The sequence below is a fragment of the Citrus clementina genome, unplaced genomic scaffold (genome assembly GCF_000493195.1).
Source record: "Citrus clementina cultivar Clemenules unplaced genomic scaffold, Citrus_clementina_v1.0 scaffold_2, whole genome shotgun sequence".
Lineage (NCBI taxonomy): Eukaryota > Viridiplantae > Streptophyta > Magnoliopsida > Sapindales > Rutaceae > Citrus > Citrus x clementina.
The window spans coordinates 21619762-21645048 of NW_006262688.1; the positions used below are offsets into that span (position 1 = coordinate 21619762).

At 34.9% G+C, this 25287-nt stretch overlaps 3 protein-coding genes across 6 annotated transcripts; 1 reads left to right on the forward strand and 2 right to left on the reverse strand.

The window, feature by feature from the left end:
* Positions 1-15097: 15097 nt before the first annotated feature.
* Positions 15098-16093, forward strand: LOC18053169 (glutathione S-transferase T3). Its single transcript, XM_006447439.1, has 2 exons — positions 15098-15481; positions 15575-16093. Exons 1-2 carry the CDS (start codon positions 15098-15100, stop codon positions 16091-16093), a joined length of 903 nt encoding a protein of 300 aa, XP_006447502.1.
* A 468-nt stretch (positions 16094-16561) lies between these two features.
* LOC112100962 lies at positions 16562-17845 on the reverse strand. The gene has a single exon (XM_024190841.1). The coding sequence runs from the start codon at positions 17843-17845 to the stop codon at positions 16562-16564; it is 1284 nt and encodes a 427-aa protein (XP_024046609.1).
* Positions 17846-20403: 2558 nt separating this feature from the next.
* LOC18053170 (zinc finger CCCH domain-containing protein 13) lies at positions 20404-25043 on the reverse strand. Of its 4 annotated transcripts, none has more exons than XR_002907224.1 (11): positions 24864-25043; positions 24523-24672; positions 23517-23627; positions 23282-23315; positions 22631-22772; positions 22470-22526; positions 21986-22083; positions 21807-21878; positions 21479-21696; positions 20738-21248; positions 20404-20642 (listed from the first exon to the last, which is right to left on the reverse strand). XR_002907224.1 is itself a non-coding variant. In XM_006447443.2 (11 exons), exons 2-11 carry the CDS (start codon positions 24647-24649, stop codon positions 20604-20606), a joined length of 1263 nt encoding a protein of 420 aa, XP_006447506.1. In that variant the 5' UTR covers positions 24650-24679; positions 24864-25043; the 3' UTR covers positions 20404-20603. The 4 variants fall into 4 exon arrangements, 1 of the variants encoding a protein (XP_006447506.1); XR_002907223.1 differs by having other exon boundaries at positions 24523-24679; XR_002907225.1 differs by lacking the exon at positions 24864-25043 and adding an exon at positions 23736-24280 and having other exon boundaries at positions 24523-24679.
* Positions 25044-25287: the final 244 nt, after the last annotated feature.

Here is a 25287-nt window from a genome sequence, read left to right on the forward strand (position 1 = left end):
AGAAGTATCACAATGTCAGCTACTCCCAATAGACAATTCAAGAACATTTGTGTGCTTTCTGGATTTACATATGGCAAACATAAAGAGTTCGTTGAAGCAGCCATAGATCTTGGTCGAAGCATAGCAGCGAGAAAATTACACTTGGTGTATGGAGGAGGTAATCGAGGGTTATCAAAAATGGTCTCAGAAGCAGCTTTTATCAGAGGAAGTCAAGTGTTAGGCATCATCCCAAGAGTCTTAAAACCATTGGGCAGTTCGTCTGACTCATCAACTGGAGAAGAGTTAGTCATCTCAGGTATGCAAGAAAGAATAACTGAAATGCTTAATCATGCTGATGCTTTTATTTTCCTTCCAGGAGATCTTGCAACACTAGAGGCACTTATCACGCTAGCATCTTAGGCCCATCTCCACATCCACCAGAAACCCATCGGTTTGTTAAATGTCAATAACTTTTATGATGGCTTTATCGCATTTCTTAACCATGCAATAACAAACTATTTCATTCCCGCTAATGTGAAAAAACTCTTTATTTGTGCTCACACTGCTAATGAGCTACTTGATCTGTTACAAGCTTATAGACCGGAGCCAGACCCCTGGACCTTTGTGTTGGAGCGTCCAAATAATGATGGTAACAGTAGCAGCAGTAAGAAGTACAAATTAGATTTAACTCTCCGCCTGTAAATATTTTCTTCTGTGTTGCACCACCCAGGTGATGTCTTCTAAACTCTACTTCTTTCCTTTCAAACATTGAGGACAATGTTTCATTCTGGTTGGGGAGAGGGAATAGTCGACAATTGTGGAATCTTGGTTAGGTTTTTACTGATTTTTTGTTGTAGAAACTAACTGTTGCTAACTTTTTGTGTTGAAGATGGCTGAATATGGAGTGTAGTTACTCTAGAAACGCATCTTCATTGTTTGAAAAAAAATTCAAAAAAAAAAATTAGACATTTTCTTTTTCTTTATTAAGTTTTGATGTTTATTTTTCTTCTTTTTAATTTCTCCTCTATGAATATACATTTTCCAACTTTTGAGTTGAAGATGGCTGAATATGGAGTGTAGTGCCTCTAGAAACGCATCTTCTTAGTAAAAATAAAAAATAAAAAAAATCATTTTCTTTTTCTATCATTTTAAGTGTATTTTTTCTAATTTATTTTTTTTGCATCATTTTCACATTTCTGCATGCATATTTTCCTTTCATGTTTAGAATAGGTTGGGGGGTAGAATGTTGTTTTAAAAAAAAAAATTGTGTGATTTGTTTTAACATTGGATGACATGATTAATTTCAAATTTTAGTATTTGTATTATCTTTGGTCTTAAGTGATGTTACATTATGTTTGCTACTCTACATGTTGATGTTAGAGACAAATATGAGTTGCTTGAAGGAATGAACATGTCATAATAAGTACCAAGTGAGTTTTTGAGCCTATCATTTTTCTTGGAGAGTAACCCTTTTGCCCATTCTTTATATAGCTTAACAGTTTATTATTTTATATACGATCTTTAGATTTATTTTGAGTTAACCCTTAAAAAAAAAAATGTGTGTTGCTACATTGGGAGGCCCATCTAACTAGTAGATATGGATGATTATTTAGAGCCCTAAAAGACGATGGAAATGCCATCTTTGTCCCGTTTGAGCCTTTTTAGCCATCCCTTTTGTGATATATCCATAGTTAACCCTTTTGAGCCTTAAAAAAAAAAAAAAAACATTTTCTTTGTCAACTTATCATCTTGACCCACTCCGATTTGGAGTATTACCCGATGTCTTATAAGGTCCATCACCTATTTATGTTTGAGAAAAATGTAAATAATTATTTTGTTCAGTGAAGTTGTGCCAAATAAAAGCAAAAAAAAAAAAAAACAAAACAAAACAAAACAAAAGTTGTTGTTTCAAAAGAATAAAAATAACAATAATAGGTGAAATCCACCTTGCAACTTCCAAAAAAAAAAAAAATTCTCTGCATTTTTCTCAAACATACACTTTGTTTTCCTTATTTCCCTTCTTTGTTAACCATGTCCCTAGCCTACGTTACGTCCTAATAAAAGTCCTTCTTGATTTTAGGGAACTATAGTTCGAAGTAGAAGCTAGTTATATGGGCTAAAAAGATGTAGTGATGCATAATTAAAAAAAAAAGATAAATAAAGTGGGTTGACTAACATTTTATTTGACTTGAGATCGTATTATTTCTAAGCTGATGGCATATTTATTTCATCTTGGTGAGAGCATGTGATATCACTTCTTTATTATTTTCTCTCTCAATTACCATTCATTGGAGTGACTATTTTTATTGGGTTTAATTTATTTGTGAGAGTGTCACTACTTCCAGTGAGATTTTGGGGTTTGACATGTCATTCTTGAAAGTAGCTATAACAAAGTCTACTGGGCTAATTCATGTGGATGGTTGATGTGGGTGTGATGTTGCTTTAGACTGGAGATAATGCTTATACTTTTATTTGATTGCTATCATTAATCTGATTGAATAAACACGAGTGTTTCTAAAAAAAAAAAAAAAATCATTTTGAATTTGAATTTTGTTTTCGCTTTATTTGCTAGGGACTAGGAATAAGATGGTTAGGGGGTGTGTTGAGTGTTAGAAAATGCATATTTATAAAAGAGAAAACCGTCATTTTACATTTCAAGTCTTACTAACAACCCTTACTTTTTATGTATTTAACCTTCTTGTGATTTAATTACATGTGTTTTATTTTAATTAAGTATTTTATGTATTTTAGGGGCATTATAGTCATTTCACAATAAAGGAGAAATCAAACGGCAAAACGGACATCACTTTTGAACTCAGGACAGTCAAAAACCTTAGGAAGAGCATAAAAGGAAAAATGGCACTATTCACATGTATGGTACTATTCACATGTACGGTACTGTATACGTTACTGTTCACGACACTGTTCACATAGACGGATGATGACGTGGCATTGACCGATGATGTGGCATTAACTGATGAGCTGTCACGATCCTGTTGGACTAAAATTCTTATGTACTGTTGATGGTGACGTGGCAGCATATCAGTGGACGAAAAATCTCGCGTACGGTGCATGCATCACACAGGATTATTTTCAACCAAACCGCGTTACTGTTCATCCGGGTCAAACCGCGTTACTGTTCAAAGTCGGGTCAAACCGTGTTACTGTTCATCCGCGTGATCAAACCGTGGACTGTTGACTGATGACGTGGCGCAATCCTGAGCGTCCAAACTGTTTTTAATCCGATGGCCATGATTTACTCCATGTATCTATAAAAAGGGGACCTCTCCCCCCTAATTTGATATCTCTGAATCCATTTTTGGGATCCATTTTCTGTAATTCCTTCTCCATCTTGTATTTTCTTCGTATTTTAATAAATTCCCATTTTGCCCCTAGTTCAATTATGAGTGGCTAATTTTCTTTCAAGCTTAGGTTGAAGGTGAAGTCTCAACATGTGTCATGGGCTTAATTTGGTAAATTTATTTTCTCTTCCCCTCTAGTTTTTGTGGATGTTTTGACTTCTCGTCGACAAATAATAATATTCTTGTCTAGTACCGCCTTGGTTTCACCGGCCCTCTAGTACAAGGTTATTATTATTTGGCACGATAAGCCCTTAGCACCATATTGATTAGAGTGTGGTTCATGAGGTGTGGATTCCCCCCTCATGATTTAATTGGCATTAATACGGATTATTTAGCCCATGATGCATGTTGATACGGATCCGAATACCCAAGTACGTCAATTTAATAGATTTTCTCTTCAATTTATTCTCGCCATTTCAATTCCAATTTTAGAATTTATTCTTGCCATTTTAATTTAAGTTTTTGCATATTTCAAATCATTTCCACCATAAATCCAACCACCCATTTACAAAATTAATTCTATATATAATTAAAATCCACCTCCTCGTGGGATCGACACTCAACACCGTTGATCTATACTACAATAGATTCGTGCGCTTGCGAGTACATTAAAATTTGCACAACACAAGTCCCACGATTTGTGACGTCGGCTAGACTCAAGATAGCCGTAATAACCAGTTAATCTCCATTTTCCTAAAACGAGCACTTCAACTTCAGCATCTATAAAGTTGTTGGCAAATTGCAACAGATTAACATTACTAATTACTTTCTAAAGAAGCGCGAGCCCACCACTCCAGCCAACTCTATCAACAACAAACAACCCATCATAGCCCAATTGAATTTTGATCCTCTCTAATTTATTTCTACTGCATAGCGTTTCAATAAGAAAAATGAACATAGGCTTCTTGCTATAGACAACCTCTGCCAACATTTGAACTGTCCGTGGCTGGCCCAACCCACGGCAGTTCTAGCTTAAGGTACTCATTGCTCTCAGTGGGCCTGAAATACAGGTCCCACCGCTAGCCCCTTTTTTGGATCCACCACCATAGAACTCACATCCACCTCTGTTTGCACTATACCTTCTAGCCCCATATCAGCTCTTCTTCTTTTAGCTTTCTTTAACACTAACTCTTTCTCCCCATACCTTTCAACTACTTGAGTAAAGTCCAGCCCATTTGCAAATGAAGCCACGTCTTTGCCCTTATCAAGCCGTTGACTGCTAGTGGCCTAAACAACTGGCAATGCTTGTAAACTCATTATATTATCCATAGAATCCCGCCCGTCACTCCCTATATTGTTGGCAAATTTCGTATTATTGGAAATTCCTGATTTGGAGGCATTCATCTCATTAACCACGATACCACTTAAGGAAGCTTTAAAATTTCCAGAATTAGCCACACTTTCTTCTAACAGTTCCGAACGTAACCACCTTTCACCGGAGGACATGGCATTCCGACGAGTTGGAACCTTCATCTCTGGCCCATATGACCTTGTAATATCAGCAACATCACAATCATACAACTTCGGACAAAGTTTTTCTGAGTGCCCAAGGAGTCCACAAATGAAGCAGAAAGTATTTAATCATTCATATTTGAAATCAACCCAGAACCAATCTCCTCCCTCCTTCTTTAGTCGCAATCTTCGCTTCAGGGGTTTCCAGACATCAATGGATACCCTTATGCGCATATAGTTTCTCCACACTCCCATGAGATTATTAGGATCTGAAGATTGAAACTCACCAATATTGTTACCAATATTTATCAATACTTTCTCTGACAGAAACCCAATGGGTAAGTTGTACACCTGGATCCAGAACGAAGTATGGAATAAAGAAACCATATTCGGTTGTTCATTCTCCCCCAATCTCTTTAAAATTAGAATATGTTGGTCGAACGTCCACGGTCTCGAATCAATCACACGCTTGAGGTCAACTTCGTGGAAGAATTAGAACAAGAAAAAAGAAGGTGATAAATCTTTGATGCACACTCCCTTCCCTGGACGCCATAATGCCGCCATAGTGTTTTTCATGACCGGAAAATTTATCACCTTATCAGTTAAAAACCTCCCCACCAAGCAGAATCTAAAATCAGTCAACCCTGCATTTCCAGCGACAATATCCTCGCTGTGAAAAACAAGACCATCCTCATCTTCCTCCCCAATAGAAACCTTTTCATATGCATCATTCATCTCATGCTCCCCAAAATTTCTATTGGTTGTCATAGTACTCGTAATAAGCAGGAAATATGGCTATCTACCCGGAAATATCCTAGAGCAAATTTGTCAGAAGGACAAGACAAACAAAGCTTGCCAAAGAGGCAAGACGTTCATCACTACTCTAACTTCCAAAGAGTGTTGAAAAAAAAAGAAAATCTTAAATAAAAGAAGAAAGAGAATTGCCTTAGTCTTTGTTAGGCACTGTTTCGTACCAAAAAAAAAAGTTAATAATTAATCTTAGTTTGTTATCTATTCTTTAATAATTGGAAAGAAGCCGTGTTCATATTAACTAAATATATTATCCAATTAATTGTGTTTCAAGAATGCTTTCGTATTGACTAATAAAAGATAACAAAGCAACTAGGTTCTTTTTTCAATCGAAAACAAAATGAATGAATGACAAGAGCAGGCTGGCTGGCTAGCTAGCTACACAGCCTCATATACAAGAAGAAACCTCCCATCCGCTAACTCCCAGATTTACAGAATCGGCTAGGGATGGCAATGGGGAGGGGAGGGGAGGGGACCAATCTCCCCGTACCCATCCCCGATATTTTGCGTATGTCCCCGTCCCTGTCAGAATTACTTGAGAGAATCTCCATCCCCTCCCCGAATAATAACAGGGGATCCCCAAGGGTCCCCGATCCCCGAATAACTAATACATTTTTTGTTTTCGATTTTGAGTTAATCATATTAAAATAAAAAATTCAAATAAAAGTAAAGTTTGAAATATATCTTACATTAATATCCATTACAAAAGTCACATACATTAAATTAGTAAGTAACGCAACATGTAAGGGATACAAACTTCTTTTACAAACTATCGTGAATAAATTAATAGTCTAATACAAAATTGTTACAAATAAAATCGAATTTATATTCAAAATTAACTTTTTCAATGGTGGCGTGGCACTTTATAAATGTGGACTATTCCCTTTACAGCATAATAGTTAAGTCGGAGCAAATCAAGAGCAAATATTATATTAAATTATATTAGATATTAAAATTGTGATTCGCTGTGGGCAATTATAACATCTAAAAATAAATAAAAAATAGATTTAAGTTTAAAACATTTAATGAATATTAAAATTAAAACAAAATTTTTGGGCTAATAGAATTTACCCCTTTTTTTAATATCCTAAATAAAAAATTATGACTTTAATTGGTTAATTAGACCTAAAAGTTTAATAATATAAATATTTTGATATTTGTTATTTTTACCAATATTTATAATTTTATAATTCAAATTTTATTATTTATTTACTAGTAATTTTAAAAAATAAAAAAAAATTAAAAATTAAAAATTAAAATGGGGAAATGGGTAGGGGATGGGGATTCCACCTCATCCCCGTCCCCTCCCCGAATAAAAAATTGGGTAAAAAAATTTCTCCGTCCCCTCCCCGAATAAGAAATTGGGTATAAAATTATTTCCATACCCTCCCCGAATTGAGAAAATCTCAAAGGGTACCCGTCCCCGTGGAGATTTTTGCCATCCCTAGAATCGGCCTTGTCCACAAAGAGAACGCACATAGTGTTGCCGTTGTTAATTACTCGCGCGTCTTTCGTTTTGTATCCATTTTCTTCTTCCCTTTCAGTGCCTCAAGCTCAGTAACAAGTCTCTTATTCTCCTGCATCAATATCTCATTTTCTCTCTGTGTCAGGCGCAAGTGTAAAGATTTTTTATCGTCCTCAAGCATAGCAACCAAGTGCTTATTCATCTCCACCGCCTTCATTCTTTCCTTTTCGTGCTCTGCCTTCCTGACTGCCCTCGTCAATTCTTCTTCAGTTTCCTCAAGTCTCTTCTTTGTCTCCTCCAGCTCCTGTTTCACTAAACTCTCAGAGTCTCTAAGACTCTTCACCACGTTCAGCAAGGATTGCTCATTACTAATGCACAAATCGAATCTCGACTGCAGTTCAGAAAAACCGGAAGCAATACTGAGAATCCCATGGGCTATTTCTTCACACAAAAGGGAATCTGACAGTTGGACGAAGGCATCTTTCAACTCAGGATGATTATGCTCCTTTATGTATGAGATGGATGAGACCTTGTGATGCTCATGATCTGGCTCACCATTCCTCTCTACAGAAGAACTCTTTCTCTTCTTCCTACGATCATCATCTTCTTCACCATCATAACTTTGATGTTGTCTTTCTAGAAACGGCCTAGTAGGAGTGTAAATCAACTCTTCTTCCGCTGACGTAGAGTTACAACACGGAGATGACGGGCAGTAATTAGTAATTGGAGACGACGAAGAATAAGACGGAGATGCTGGAGAGTAAGTATTAGGAGATGACGGAGAACAAGCCGGAGATGAAGGAGAGTAATCAAGTGGAGGTGATGACGGAGAATAAGAAGGAGATGAAGGAGAGCAAGCTGGAAATGTAACCCTTGATCTTGATGGAGAGGCGGCATTATGATGAATAATGGAATTCCTTGCGACATCCAATAAAAGAAACCAGCTCCTCTCTTTTCACTGTAATGCCTTGCTGATCACCCTCCGATCAAAAGTTCGAGCCTTAGGAGCCGCGTTAGCATTATCAACTGAGTAGGGCGATGGTGCTCTTTGAAACTCGGGAACCGCCCAGTACAAGTCTTCAGATTTCAGTTTAAACTCTAAAACATCACAGTCCCATCCTTGATCGCCGCCGGTGATAGTGTCGGGGATATCAGTGATCAAAACTTTGTCGGGATCACGTGGGATTATGTCATAAACATCAAGGTTCGTTCTTTGCTTGACGATGTATAATTCCCGGAAATCCTTGAAACCCAAATTTAAACCAGAGACACGTCTTAGGGCAAGAAACCCTAACAGTACTATGCAGGCACTGGGGCTGAGATGAGTAAGATTCATATGATAATGCCACAAAAACAATCTAATGAAAGAAGGTATAGGGAAGTTCAACCCCAAAGCAACATAAATCGGATAAAATCTAATGCAATGACGGTCGTCGTTTTCATGAGGAATGGCAAGGCCGCTACCGGAGAGACGCACCACTTCCGATTCAGGAGGAAACGAGTCTTTATACTTGAGGAAATCAGTCATTTGTTGTTCGTCTGTAACCCTGGGAATTATAGCTTCAAGGAAAGCCATGGAAAACCAACCTAGGCAAAGAGAAGAACCGAAGTTGTTGTAATGAAGCCAACGATAAACAAGTGAACAAGACTCCACCGAAGTCGCTCCTTAAATAAGGCACAATGAAAAGGCGGTTTCCAAATCCTATATGGACTACGAAATTAGGATTCGAATTTTCCATGTAAATGGGCTTTTTAGAAGCGCATCCACAAAATGTTAATTTGATTTTGTTAAAGAGCTAATCAATAAGAATGTTTTACTCTCATCACTCAACCCTTCATCAATTGTTTCCAGGTCATTACGGATCTTGTTAAATTCATCAATATGATCATCTAGTGAAGCTCCCTCAACCATCTTCAAAGAAAACATTTTCTTTTTCATATATAGTCAATTTGCAAGAGACTTTGTCATATATAACTGTTTCAGTTTTGTCCGGGGCCTAACAACAGTCTTTTCTCTTGCAATTTCTCTTATCACTGAGTCACCAAGACTGAGGATGATGGTACTTCTTGCCTTCTTATCAATCTCAGCCATATGTTCAGGTGTTGTTGAAGAAGAAACTTCTGAATCTTCAATCTTGGTGGCTGGTTCAATGGCATCTCTCAAACCTTGTGTAATCAACAAAACCTCCATCTTGATCTTCCACATATTGAAGTCGTTCAGCCCAGTGAACTTATCAAGTTCCACCTTGGTAGCCATTTTTTGGGACTTGAATCAGAACCAAGGCTCTGATACCAATTTGTTAAGAATTTGACCTTTGTAAAACAAATCAATATTCACCCCAAGACCTGATTCAGATTCAAAGAACCAAGACTCACACGCACACAACTCACTCAGATCAAGAATATGACAAACAGAAACGAAGAACACATGATTTAAGTGGTTTAACAACAGATGTTGGTGCCTACATCCACTGAGAAACCAAGCACTAAGCTTTCACTATTATTGAGATCAAAACGTATAAGAATTAGGTAGTGATTACAGAGAACACAAATAGTAACACTTTCTCTCTCCTTACACCTCTATTCTCTCTTTTTGAATGAAGAAGATGATTCCATAACCACCCTACATTCTGGGTTTTTTACCCTTCTTGATTTCTCACCAAAACCAACGAATTGTAACAGCCTTACACACGTGCAAATAATGTGACTCTTTAAGTGATTCCAAAACACCAATGTTTCATGTTGTTTTGAGCTAAGCTTAATGAGTCTCTATCATGTGCTCTGTATGTGTATTACTTATGCCTTTGTATGACAGATTCAATCCTGTCGTTTTTAAGTTAAGCACTTGACAGACAACATATCATACACTCATATATTAAGCATCCTGCATGTCGGTCGTGATTATTGAGTCCTCAGTGCTTCCTTTCTCAATACCTGCAATTGTTTAAAGTCTGCAGATTCTTGCTAAGTTTATGGTACTGCCTTTGTTAGCATATCAGCTGGATTCTCTTTAGTGTTTATCTTCAACATCTTTACAACACCCTTTGACACCTCAAGCCTTACAAAATGCAATCTCACATCAAGGTGTTTAGTCTTCTCATGATGTGCTTGACTTTTGCTGAGATGTATGGCGATTTGACTGTCACAATACACAGTTGTGGAGCCTTGTTGTACCCCTCTGCAATCATTCCCCTTAGTCAAATAGCCTCTTTGAATGCCTCTGCAGCTACTGTGTATTTAGCTTTTGCGGTTGACTGTGGTTGACAAGGCAACTATACTCTGAAGTGTTACCTTCCAACTTACAGTACAACCACCTAAAGTAAACAAATAGCTAGTTTGTGACCTTCTTTTTTCAAGATCCCCAGCAAAGTCAGAATCAACATAGCTGACCAAGACATTTCCTCCCTTATTCAACCCACCATATACCAGACCATACTCCATGGTTCCTCTTAGGTATCTCATTATCTATTCCACTGCCCTCTAGTGATTAACCCATGAATTTATCATGTATATCTACTCACCACACTTACAGCATGTGAGATGTCTGGCCTGGTGAGCACCATGACATACATGAGACTCCCTACAGCATTGAAGTAAGGAATCTTGGCCATTTCTTATCGTTCTGCATCTGTTTGAGGACATTCAGCCGCAGACAACTTGAAATGACTTGCCAATGGTGTTAAACTGGTTGGAATTATGCATACTGATAACTCTAGGAAATGAGAGTTATCATAGCACTTTTAAGCTTAAATCAAAATTACTTAGAGAGTAAATAATGTGTTTTAGTACATTTTAATAATAGTTTGCATCAACATCTATCGTAATTTAATTTTAATTAAAATTTTATCAAATTTTGAATAATTGTGTGCTTAAAACATATGTTTAATTATAGGCAAGTGGAAACCTAAACTTTATGGAAAGGATTGTTGTTGCAATAGGTTGACAAAAAGGAAAAAAAAAACATGGATGTAGAAGACTTGAAGCAAATCTGGAATAGTATAGATGTTGTAGCCATTACTGTGGCAACCATTGCTGCAGCAATCCAGGAGCATTAATAGAAAAGATTTCGCGCAATCCACTTAGCAAATTGCGATTTGTAGTTTCTTAATCTGGAAAATACGCACCTAAGCTTCCGTTTACCTTAATTTGCGACTAGAAAAGAAGCACACAAGCAAAGGAACAAAAGGAGAAGGCCGTCAATTAAGATCAAAACAGAAAAGAAACAAAGAAGAAACAAAATTCACCAGCAAAAAAAACTCAAGGCTGCACCAGTGGCAGAAATTTCAGAATCAATTGGAATTTGTTCTTTCTCATTCTTTTCTTGTTATTCTTTGATCATGAAGATGTATTCGATAGGTAGAACTTGGCTGATTATTTTCCTTTCACAAATTATGGACTAAATTTATTAGTGGTTGAGTGTTAAACTTTCTTGATGGTTTATTGACAGAACATATGAGTTGCTGCATATTTGCTATAGCATTTTATTTTAATAACTTTATGTACATTTATTATTTCGGCTAACCACTCATTTAATGATACAAATTAAGAAAGAACCACAAAAGGGTCTATCTTAGTAGAACATATTAGAGCAATATTTAGTCTTATATTGAGTTTCCTAGATTGAGTTTAATTTGAGTCCAAAATAGGGCCATGCTTAATCTAAGATTAGTGATGAATTAGATATGCGGATTCACCTTGTAGGGTAAAGAGAACCTAAACATGTAATGTTATATCTTATTTTGACATAACAACTGGTCACTGTTAGGTTGCATAAAGGTATAATATATCCAACATGCTACCGCTGAGGATATAGATGGTTTTTGTCCAGTGCTGTAGCAGATGCTGCAGCAACTGAACTTAATATGAATAAAACAATCAGCACCATTAAGAGAGTTTAATCACTTAACTACTTCATTCTTATTAGTTTTACCTTTGTGTTTCACGTGCAACTTTTATTGCATTTTTATTTTATTTAGTTATTTAGTTCTATTAGTTGTCTTGTATAACTTAGAGCATAGATTGCACCGTTGAGATTACTGTAGCAAGTCTAATAACATCAATCCCTGTGGAGATGATCTTAAATACTCATCATTATATTACTTGTTGTGTACACTAGCACATTGACACCAATAGCGTAAGAAATCGTGCAACACATACCAAACCTGAGTAAAACCTTCTTGAGATAGTTTTGTTGTGTCAGTAATATAGTCTTTTTTCCCTATTTCTGACTATCTCCATCCCCAAAAGCTTCCTTATAACCCCAAGGTCTTTCATCTCAAACTCACTACTCAATAAACCTTTCAAATAATCAATTCCCTCCTGTCCTACATGCTATCAGCATATCATGCATATACAATAAGAGATAGATCATACCTTCTTCACTTATCTTCTTGAAGTATACACAACAGTCATAGCTGCATCAGCTATAAGCATGGCTAATCATGAAGCTATCAAACCTTGGATACCACTGTCTAGGTGATTGTTTCAAACCATAGAGAGATTTTCTGAGCAAACATACATGACCTTCTTTCCCAGGCACTACATACCTTTCTGGTTGCTGCATTATTATCTCTTCTTGTAGCTCACCAAGCAAAAAAGTTGTTTTGACATCCATTTGTTCAAGAAACATATCTTGAACAGCAATAAGTGCCAAAATGATCCTGATAGATGCATGTCTTACCACTAGAGAGACATCCATTTGTTACTAGATTCTTAATCATTTTGCACACATCAAAACTAGTAATACTACCAACATACTTTATTGCTTCTCTCTTAGCTTCGTCAAAAATAAACTGAAACAATTATTATTAGCCTTTGAAGTAGACTCTTTAAAATAATTATCGATAATCATTCTCATTTTAGTTAAGATCAATGCTTTTATCATAGATTGAGAGAATGTGTTAAATATCATCCTAATCCATGCTTCTCTTTTAAAACCATTGACGACCTTAGGGTAATAAGAGGCATTTGTCTGAACATATTTACTATCATATGTCATCCTCAACAAATGGTTAGTATAAATAGTGTGCGAGATGGGTGAAAAATACATTTTATTTGCTTGTTTATCTACACACACTTCGTTCATTTGCTTAAGTACAACTACTAAGTGCATGGGAACGAAAATGACTTGATAATACCATAACATTTTTTATTTCTTCAATGACCAAGAGATCCTACAAAATTTTAAATTGCATTAGAAAGATGTATAGATGTGTAGTAAAATATTCCAAAGTTAATGGTGTATATTCTTCTTTCATAACTATAACACTTCCAAGCTAAAAGATTTTTTTCTTGCAAGTTTAGAACTATAATGAAAAAAGTTCCATAATTTTTTTTTTATAAATAATCATTAAAAAAATGCACTGACAAGAAATAAGACGGTAGAAATACAAAATAATTTAAATGACATGTAAAACTCACAGATGCAATACATTGGTCCACTCACAAATCATGTATACCTTTGATATGTATACCTTTAATATGTATGCCTTTGATACATATACCTTTAATTTGTATACCTTTGATAAAGTGTTCAACTTTGTACGGCCAATGGATATTTTCCTACTAAAATAAATTTACACATTGAATTTAGAGCCCCAATAACAACAACTTGATCGATAGTTACTTCTCTTTACCACTTCAAAGGCCACATGTTCACATCCCAAAGCCACCAACCAAAAGAATATCGTTTCAAAAGTCAATAGTCTAAGTTTGCATTTTAGAACTACAACACGAGAATTTTTAGTTCCAAGATAAATGTCAAGAATTTTTCTCACATGTTTAAAACTATAACAAAAAAGAATTCCACGACAAATTTTGTAACAATCATTAAAAAAATACAATAACAAGAAATGAGATCGTAAAAATACAAAGCAATTTTAAATGATGTGTAAAACTCAAAGACGTGATATATTGGTCCACCCACTAGGCTTGGCAAAATCTGGATCCAGACCTGAATGTAGGTGCATTCGGATCCAGATCTACATTTACATTTCTATATACAAATCCAAAGAAAAAAAAATAGCATTCGGATGTGGGTAATATCTGCAATAGATGCAAATGGATGTTCCTGATTTCTGGATTCTCAAAAATCAAAATTCAATAATTTACCTAATAATATCAAATCAAATTCAATCATAATTCAACATGAATAACATACAACAACATCATAAATCCTCAAATAAAATTTAGTGTTTAATTTAATTTAAATTTTAATATATATTTTTAATTTAAAATAAAATTTAATAATTGACCTAATAATATCAAATAAAATTCATTCATAATTCAACATGAATAACATGCAACAACATCATAAATCCACAAATAAAATTTAATAATTTACCTAATAATATCAAATAAAATTCATTCATAATTCAACAATTAATAACTCATCATTAATAACATACAACATCATAAATCCACAAATAAAATTTATTTTTAATTTTTAATATATATTTTTAATTTAACTTTTAATTTAAAAAAAATTAATTGGATCTTGATATCCGATTTTTTGTATGCATTTGCGTCCGAATTCGTGCAGATCTCAAATTTTCACATCCGAATATGTATTCTTTAATATGCGGATCCAGATTTTTTGGGATTCGGATACTTGCGGATGGGGGCTGGATCTAGATTTTATTGCCGTCTCTACCACCCAACAAACATGTATACCTTTGATAATGTGTTCAACTTTGAGCTGTCAGTGGATATTTTTCCATTAAAAGATTTGCGCTTTGAATTGAAGCCCTAAGAGCATCTCCAAAAGAGTCTTCAAATAAAATTCTACTTCTTATTTGAAGAGCCATATCAATTTTAAACACTCCAAAAGACACGTTAATTTAGATTCTTCAAATAAGATTTGTTTCTCACTCTTCAATATTACCGAGTGAGTTTCTCCCTCTTCTATTAATATTTTATTATTTTTTATTGGAAAGATACAACTGCTATAATTATTATTTATGTTTCCTTTCAAAAACATAAACAACAATTGAACGGCTTTTTTTTCAGTTTTTCACTTGACTTCATCAAAATGGATCAATTTGATCATCCATCGTTTTCTACACAAATACCTCATTCATCTCAATTCATTGAATCATCTCTATCAGCAACTCTTCTCGGCTCCATTTCACAAAAGAAACGCGGTGAGGCTTTTTCAGCGGATGAAGATATGCATCTTGTTTCATCATGGTTGAATATTAGTTTGGATCCTGTCCAAGGAACTTATCAAACACACCAAAGCTTTTGGGCTCGAGTGTGGGGTTATTTTCACAAATACAAGAATTTTGAATCTGAACGGGATGAAAAATCATTGATGCAGCGTTGGTCAAAGATACAGCAAGCCACCAACAAATTTCATGGCTGTTTTTCCCAAATTGAAAATAGACAACAAAGTGGCGCGAATGAACAAGACAAGGTATCTATTTTAATTAATTAAACAAATCAATTAGTTTTGTCATTTTATTTGTTTATAAATTAAAATGAATTATTTTATATTATGAATGCAAAGGCTCTGTACAAGGAAATGTTCAAAACAAAATTTACTTTTGAACACTGTTGGAATATATTGAGGCATCATCCAAAATGGTTGACTGATAACCAAGCAAAAAGAGAGAAGAAAAAGGGAATTTCAGCTTCATCGCCTGGTATATCCTCATCATCAACTGCAAAGACTCCTATCAATCTTGATGAAAATGATAATGGTGACACCAATTTTGTTGATTTAGAAAGACCACTTAGAAAGAAAAGTGAGAAACGTAAGATTAGAGAAAAAAATTCTGATCCTCTTGTGACAATTTTAGAAGAAATGCGTGCAGACAAAAAGGAAGAACGAGCAAGAAAAACATATATGAATGAGAAGAAGTATCTTTTAGAAAAAGAAATGGTGGAAATAGAAAAACGAAAAGCCGACTTAGAGGAATTGCGAGAAGAAGAGAAAATAATGCGAATGGAAACAAGTGGAATGCCTTCTCATCTTCAAAAATATTATTATCATCGTCAAATGGAAATCCTTGAAAAAAAAAAATAAAGATTGAATGTTTTGCTATTCTATTATTTTATTTTCCTTTAAATTCTTGTATGTTTTCATGTAATTTTATAATTAATATTATATATTTAATTTATTAAGTTTTCGTAGATCCATGTTTTAAGCACAGCTACTGCATGATCTGGAAGTGCTCTTTGCGATCACCAGTGAGGAGGCCAAAGAAAGTCTAATTTTTGCACTGGCTTTTGGCTACTGCAACCTCGTTCCATGGTGTCATTGTTAGCATTGCCTGAGACATGAATTTGGTCCAATATGGCATTCCAATGATGCAACTACTGATTGCATTTGTTGGCAATATAGTTTGTATTCATATCAGGAAAAACAGAGCACATGAATAGAATTATGAAAAGCCAAAATATATTTAAGACAATAATAATAATGTCATTTAAAATCATCACAAATTACTTAGAGATAAAGACAAATATGATAATAATGCAGCATGTTATCAAATTACATGGCCTTACAGGATCCTTGATGTTTCCACAAATGTTCAATGAGGTCTTTTTGAAGTTGAGAGTGATTTTCTCTGCTTCTAATTCGATGATGATTTTGAATAAATTCCATAATTCCTATTGTTCGTTCAAATGATGGTTTAACCCAATCTTCAGTACATACATCATCATTTAAGTCCTCTATATCTTTAGTAATATGTTCATCTTCTACAATCATATTGTGCATTATAACACACGCCTTCATGATATCGTGAAGTGTATCACGGTCCCAAAAGCGAGCAGGTCCACGCACAATCGCAAAACGAGCTTGGAGCACTCCGAATGCTCTCTCAACATCCTTTTTGGCTGATTCTTGAGCTTTAGCAAAATTCTTATGCTTATTTTCTTGTGGATATGGTATTGTTTTCACTAGAGTTGACCATGGTGGATATATACCATCTGCAAGATAATACCCCATTGTATAATTATGACAATTGATTGAGTAATTTACTGATGGAGCACGTCCTTCAGCTAAGTCTTTGAATAATGGAGATCGATCAAGCACGTTGATGTCATTGTGGGATCCTGGTAACCCAAAAAACATATGCCATATCCAGAGATCATATGAGGCCACTGCTTCTAAGATTATTGTTGGTTCATGGGCATGACCAACATACATCCCTTTCCATGCCACTGGACAATTTTTCCACTTCCAGTGCATACAATCAAGACTTCCCAACATTCCTGGAAACTCACGTTGTTCACCTTCTGCTAAAAGTCTAGCAATGTCATTTGTGTTAGGAGATCGTAAATATTCATTGCTAAAAATTTCAATCACTGCACGAACAAACTTTTTCAAACTTTCGATTGCAGTGCTTTCGCCAATTCTCACATACTCATCAATAGAATCACCGGATACTCCATAAGCTAGCATTCGTATTGCTGCACTGATCTTTTGTAGTGATGACAAACCGAGGACTCCAGCACAATTTCTTTTCTGGACAAAATATGAATCGTGTTGTTCCACTGAATTTTTAATACGCAGAAATAGATGGCGATTCATTCGAAACCTCCTTCGAAATTTATCTGGAGGATATGTGGAAGTTTCAGAAAAATAATCATGAAAAAGCCTATCATGACCGGCTAATCTATCGCGCCAAATTGTTGCGTGACCTTTGATGGAGCCACAACGCCCAGATTTTTTATGTCTTCTCTTTGCAATGGCTACCGCTGCAATCATCTCAATTTCATCATCATCAGATGACGAATCTGACAGCATCTTTATCTTAAAGTTGCTAGCCATGAAGGAAACACAATGAGGAAAAAAAATTAGTTAACAGGCGGAAGGTTGAACAAGTCCACTCACAAAAGTCTATTTCATAAAGAGTTTAAAGTATAAAGAGTTAAAAGTATGATGAATCTGACAGCATCTTTATCTTAAAGTTGCTGGCCATGAAGGAAAACAATGGGAAAAAAAAATAGTTAACTGGCGGAAGGAAGGTTGAGAAGTCCATTCACAAAAATCTATTTCATAAAGAGTTAAAAGCCCAAAAAAAAAATTAGAGGTTGAATAAATTTTTTAGAGGGAAAAAATAGAGGGTAATTAAATTCGTTGGAGTGAAAAAAATTGGAGGGTAATTAAAATAATTAGAGTGAATAATTGGAGGTTAATTAAATTTATTGGAGGGTAGTTAAATTTGATAGAGGGAAAGAATTGATTAAAATAATATTAACTTGCTCTTATTTGATGAGTCTTTTGGAGGAGATTATATTTTTCTACCCACTTATTTGCCACATCAGTAAGCAAATTAAAAATTGAAAAGTAAAATTTAAATAGTCTTTTGGAGATGCTCTAATAACAATAGCCTCATCTAGAGACACTCTTATAGGTCTATTCAAAAGACTCTTCCTAAAGAAGAGTACTACATATTCACGTACCAAAGGTATGCAGCTAAATAGCATAATATCATCTACATACTATTGGTGATGTTTACCATTTCTACAAATTGTTGACATTGATATATTTATAGAACACTGATTTAAACTTAGACCTTGTGATTCTGATCTTCAATTCTGTCAACTCAAAAGAATTTTCCACCTCAATATTTAGTAGAAACTCAAGCATAACATCAATTTGGGTTTTTGCAGACAATCGATCTTTTACTTGTTTAAATATATTTAAGAACCTTTAAACGTCAATTATGTGCCTTGACGCATCATAAACATCATTAAATTTCTTCCAAAAATGTTGCATCAGTTATAAGTCAAAAGTCCAACCCTCCACGAAATAAGCATCTATCACTTGCTTTTACTTATACAAGATAAATGTAAATGAGTTACTTGCAAGCAATAAAAAAAAAAGAATATTTATTTTGTAAAACATTTATATCATAGTGCATCATTTGAAATCAGAAAAATTCAAATGTCCCTTTATTATAAATAATAAAAAGTTCATCCTTCTTATCAATGTCATAAGCCAGCACGACTGCTACAGGATCCTTAATAACTTCTGACACGTCAATACCAGTAACACTACCGTACTTTATTGCTTGTCTCTTAACTTAATCAAAATAAGTCGAAATAGTTTTCATAAACTTTAAAATAGACTCCTTAAGATAATTGTCGAGAATCGTTCTCGTTCTTACTAAGATGAATACTTTTATCTTAGTTGCAGCGCATAAATGAAATTTCGTCTGAATTTATACTTCTCCTTTAAAACTATTAAAGGCCTTATAACCATTAACGACTTTAGTATAATCAAAGAATATTATTCCAACACATTGATATCATACCTCATATTCACAAAATGCTTAGTGTTAGATGGCTAGTGTGGAAACACAAAGTATCTTAAATGACATGTACAACTCATATACGTGACATATTGCAATATTCGACACGTTCATGTACTTTTGGTCCGCCCACCAATCAAAAGAACATGTCCTGACAAGTGATATTTTTTGTTAACTTACAGCCTAGCCATTTTGTGCAAATATGGGTAACAAGAGTGAGGCCAACACCTTCTAAATAGCGGGTTGCAAGTACTTTAGCAAAACCTCTTCTGTAACTCTTTAAAGGAATCTTTCGAAAGAACTTTTCCACAAGCCAAGCGACCAACCAAAAGAACCGCAGTAATCTCCTAACAAGAGATGACATGTCAGATAGGCTCCTTTTTAAGTGTCGTAGTTAGGGATTTGGGAAGAAAGGGAGTTTTTGATGTTATATGTAGGGAATAAATATGGATGATATGTCGTTCATAGTTTTAGCACATAGATGAAATGTCATATATTCTCAGGGATTGAATTATTAACTAAAATTAATTTAAGTTTTATTATTTAACATTAGCTAGTGTTAATGCATCTAAAATTTTATCTAAATGATATAAAATGTAATGTGTCATTTATTAAATGATTAATAATTTTTTTTTACAAGTAAATTAATTACATCTCCAGTTGATGAATACGACATCAGTAAATAATTTGATATGAAAATTTAGAATAGAATTTTAAAATGTCTTGCAACACTACTCATATGTTATCTTACGGTTCCCTAAGATAATTTTTTTTCTTCTCTCTCTTATTAAAATGTGGGATTAAATTTTGCGCCAAACAAGATATTAGATTAAATTTATAAAAGCAATATAATCTTAAACTTTTTAGCACTCCAACCAAATGTATTCCAAGTTTAAATTTTCCATGCTACTAGAAAAGGTTCTAAAGCAAACCAGTCAGTGGCATGTCTTTGCCCTCCCTCCCCTCAAAAATAACTAATTTGGTCTCTCAATCTTTTGATGTGATTATAAATTATTTATGCAACTAATTTTGAAAAAGTGAACCTCCACCACATTTTCCGCGAATCCAAAGCTATGCCAACAAAGGGAATTTTGTGTAGGATAAAATATCAAACTGTTACATTACATATGGAGAGATATATACATGGAGTCAACAATTCTCTTGTTCTACATATGTATCAAAGACAATTACCAAAAACAAATAAAATAAAATAATTCTGCAAAGACTATCAAATATTTAACCACATGCTAGACGTCCTCTTCACCATCACGTTCAGCCCACCACATCCACGTTTTCATCATCGCCCACACGCTGCAAGTCAAAGCTGAAGTCAGATGCAAAATTAAAATGGATTAAAAAAGTAACAATAGTAAAGAAAAGGAGAAATAGTAAATGGTTGAGCTTACTTTTAATAATGGATTAAGAATAAAAACTCTACAAAGAGTAGATCATACTTTGATATGGCGCTAAATCACTAAGGTGATTTAGAATTGTGGACGCACAAATGTGGACAGATGCTATAGATCCAATAGGCAATGCCCAACAAACTGACCTCTATGTAAGCATTACGAGGGATTGGAAGAGGAGGGGGCAGCCTAAATTGCAAGCCTTTTGCCATGTAAGTTGCTCCTTTTCCAGTTCCAGCTGAAGCCATATCAATCTCCTCAATCTGCTCCACTTCAACTTCTATTTCTTCATCATTGACATGAGCAGCTATACCAGTTGATGGTAACGCTAATGCATTTGCTGATCTCACATTCTTCGCCTGTGCGGAAAACCAGCTGGTTGAGACATTTTTCCCTTTCAGCTTGCTTTCATCAGCCACAGATCCATGATTAGTAGGATGCTGATTCCACCAAGAAACCTCCTTTAAGTGAACAGATTCAGCCACTCGTCCTCCATCCTTTGTTAAATTGGCTAGAACACCCAAAGATGCAGCATAAACAACAAAATCAAAAACAGAATGGGACTCCTGAAATCAAGTGATACTAACACACTAGTGACTGCAAGCAGATTGAAGTCAAATGAAAAACATGAAATAAGCGGTAATATGAGAAACAAAACATATAAGTTATTAACAAAAGATCTAGGAACCAGAAGTAACATTCAACAAACCTTGTATGCACAGAAATGTCAAAATAAAGTACCTTCTGGCACAAATCCATTAGTAGTATCCCTATCAACATGCAGTTTTTTCTTGTTCGGAGAAGGTATAGTCTGCTTATCATTCTGTGGGTCGACTAGATGGTAATTAGTGGTCTCCTCATCACTCATGATATTGATGCTTGAATCCTCTTCATTACCACCAACTTTAGTGGCATCTAAGCCAAGATGATATCCCAACTTCTGAAGTCGAGCTTGTGACCTATGAATTTATGAAGTATAAACTAAAAGCTAAATGCTAGGAAGTTCAAAGAACAGATCAAAGTAGTGAACTGCACAGAGGAGAGTGATTCAAAGCAAACCATAACTTGCCTCTTAAGATCATCTTGCATCTGTGAGTGACGATTATGTGCTTTGACAAACTTCTTGATTTTTGAAGCTATCCTGAATATTAAATTGTCCATTGAAACTGAGTGAAAGAGGGCACCCACCCACAAAAATAAAACATCTTGATAGACAAAGATGAAAATAAATTATTATATTCATGATACCTTTTAGATTCCTCTTTCTCTTTCTGCAATTGAGTCTCGAGCTCCTTTATTCTAGAAGAAAGAATATCTGCTTCTTGACCCTTCTCCTCCTCGTTAGTCTTTGAGAAACAAATAAATCAAGCACCAAATATGTGGCTTAAATCATGTATAGGAATGCAGACAAATAATAATGATGATGATGATGATAAGTGTTACCATCACAACAAAACAAAGATGCTTAAAGTAATCTCGAACAAGATATGGTAAATCATCGACATATAATGTATTTCTTGAAAGTGTGTTTGTTATGAGGGAGTGGACAGAAACAAGCACTGTTAAAAATATGTGTTTTGGGATAACCAATGAAATCATTCGAGTTGCAGCCTAGATTCTTGGGTGGAAGCACTAGCTTTAATGATGTTTTAAAGTAAATGCTTAAGTAATTTAACAAGTTTGTCCATACTTCCTAAGCTATAAAGTAATCACAAACAGAAGATTGACTGACCTCCAATTGAAGTTTGCGGTCCTCAAGCACGTTGATATCCAACTGCACTTCTTTTAACTGCACATAATTTCAAATAATTAATTTTTGTTTTTGGATGAAATAAAGACGGGGAAAATGAAGAATACAAAATTAATGCCAGTATTTGACCAAATTGTTCTAACCTGCTCCAGAAGAACAACTTTGGAATCAGAAGGTGTAAATTTTCGTTCTTTAACTCTATCATTAATCCCATCTGAGATTTTCAGACTTGCAGAAAATTCTCTTGGCCCATCAAGGTGCTGTTTCTTCCAGCGTTTTCTATCACTGTAATCAAATATGCATTTTGAACTCAAAGTTTGAATGTACTGGGATGGAGAATAAATAAATGTATAACACAATTTTATACTACTATATGTCTACCAGAAGAAAAATAGTATGAAATATTTCTTTCCTTAAGGACAAGTATAGGTGATACAAGTGCGGCCGAGTTTACTTCAAATATAACCAAAAATTTAATAACACTACAAGAAACTGAGAAATGCTACATGTTGCAACTTCTTATGCCAATTGAGGTGGCAGTTGAATTGCACTGACATGTGGATACACAGTGTGATGTCAACTATCCATTCAATGGATGAATAGAATTTGAATTTAATAATACTATGAATCATCCCGGTTTGAAAAAGAAAAGGAAAAGAAAACCAAAAAAGCAACCCACAGTGGCCACGAGGAAAACAGCTTTGGAAAGAGTCAGCACCCAAGTCAACAATTTCCTTTTGTAAATAGTATCGTCAACTGAAAACTGATTGAATAAAGGATTCTTGTTTAGTTACCTTTTATTCTCAGGGGACCTCGAAGGGCTAAGTCCTGAAATTTAAACTTTGATCAGTAAATGTACAACAAAAGGAACAAAGAAAAGCAACTAAAAACAAAACGATCTATTAAGACAAATCATCAATTGGTAACACCAGAATGGTCCAAAGCAATTGCCTTTATCAGAAAGAACCCAAACTAGACTCATTTATAGCCAAACAAAACAACCAAGGAACTTGGAATATAATTACTGACCACGAAATCTATTCCGGCCTCTAGTATCTCTTCCAGGGGAATAAATTTTCTGTGGAGACAGCCTTCTGTCAAGCTTATCCCTCAAGTCACCAACTCGGTAGTCCGGCCCACCTGCAATTGGGAATTCAAAGAATTTCCAGTTTAGCAAAATAGTTGTATTCAGTGTACTTTTCAGTCAAAATAAGCAGAGGCACGCAAACAGTACAGATCTAATCTTACCATCACAGAGAAACATACGTGTAACTTAATAATGAATAGTAACAGTACATCCTTGTCATTGCCAATGGGGACAAAGAAACAACCTCTCTCATATAAATATAGAAACAGAAAACCCATATTTGAACTGTTATCCATCACATATCAAAGTAGCATCGGATAAATGTTAGCTGGCATATCCACAGCTTCCAGTTGAGCAATAAGCAACAAAGATTTCTTCCTCATGATATAAAGATAACAGTTATAAATTCTCCATCCAGGAAATCCCTTCAGAATATCATTCGAGGAGAAGTTGCAAATGAAGTGGTTGCCATATGCTCTGCCAACATATGTCCAAAGGACAAATTACGAATAGCTTTCGATGGTTACACAAAACTGGCCGTCGGTCTCAATATTATGGACGAATATAACATCCAGAAAATAGTTAATGCTGAAGCGTCAACAAAACTTTGCAGTTTCAGAGATGCATAATGATAAACCAAGATAATGTTCATCACCAGAAATACCATATCATCGCCTCTAAGAATTACCAACCAGCAAAATCCATTCTGATGAAAAACAATACTAAGCCTGTTAGTGGATGTTTCATACTGATAAAAGCCACACTGTACTACGGTACTACAAATTTCTCATAAACTACCATCAAATTCAAACCACCCTTGATAGTTATCAAACTAGTGAAAATACCAAGAAAATAAACAAAACGAAAATACAAAACCTTCAGCTCAGAATCTGCAAGGGGAAAAAAAAAACAAAATGTTCAAATAATAAAAAGGAGAAGCTAAGTTACCGTGATGGGAGCGGAAAGGGCGGCGAAGCTCAGCGTCTCCATGAGCGAAGGAGCAAGTGGGGCGCGAGCAGCGACCCTTTTGATACAAAACGCAAATCCTCGTTTTGTAGAACTTCCGTTCAAACATTTTTGATCGTCAACTCAAAGCTACTAAAATCTTTATATAAACAGATCGAATATCAATTAATCAGTCTTCAAGAAATAGATAAATCAATCAATCAATCACCGACAGCTTAAATGAAAATTAAACCCTGCACCGCACTGCATATAATAAATATTCCAAAAAAAAAATTAGCAGAAATATTATGCTGCGTCTACGATAAAAAAAAGAAAATACATACATGAGCAGCAAGCAGCAAAATAAAGAACCCGCCGCTTGCAGTAAACTGAGAGTTGAATTAAGAATTGTGGCAGTCTGTGTCGACGAGAAGAAAAGAAAAAAACCATAGGGGTGATTTCGACTCGTGTGCTACGAAGTTATAATCCATTGAAATCTAACGCGAATGTGAAATTTAATTCCTAAAATTAACCTTACGGGGAAAAGTGTGCTGAGGCAATAACTGTTTTAAGTATTTGGCTAATATCATTTTGATCCATATTTCCGATAGAATCATAAGTGAGGCCCGGCCTTGTAACTTTAATTTTCACACAGATTCGTTTCATCAAATTGATGCAGATAAGGTTACAGTGGTTAATAAAATCAATGATTTAATTGTTCTATTATCATATTTTAAATGCTATGTCCACTTAAAACGTACTAATATG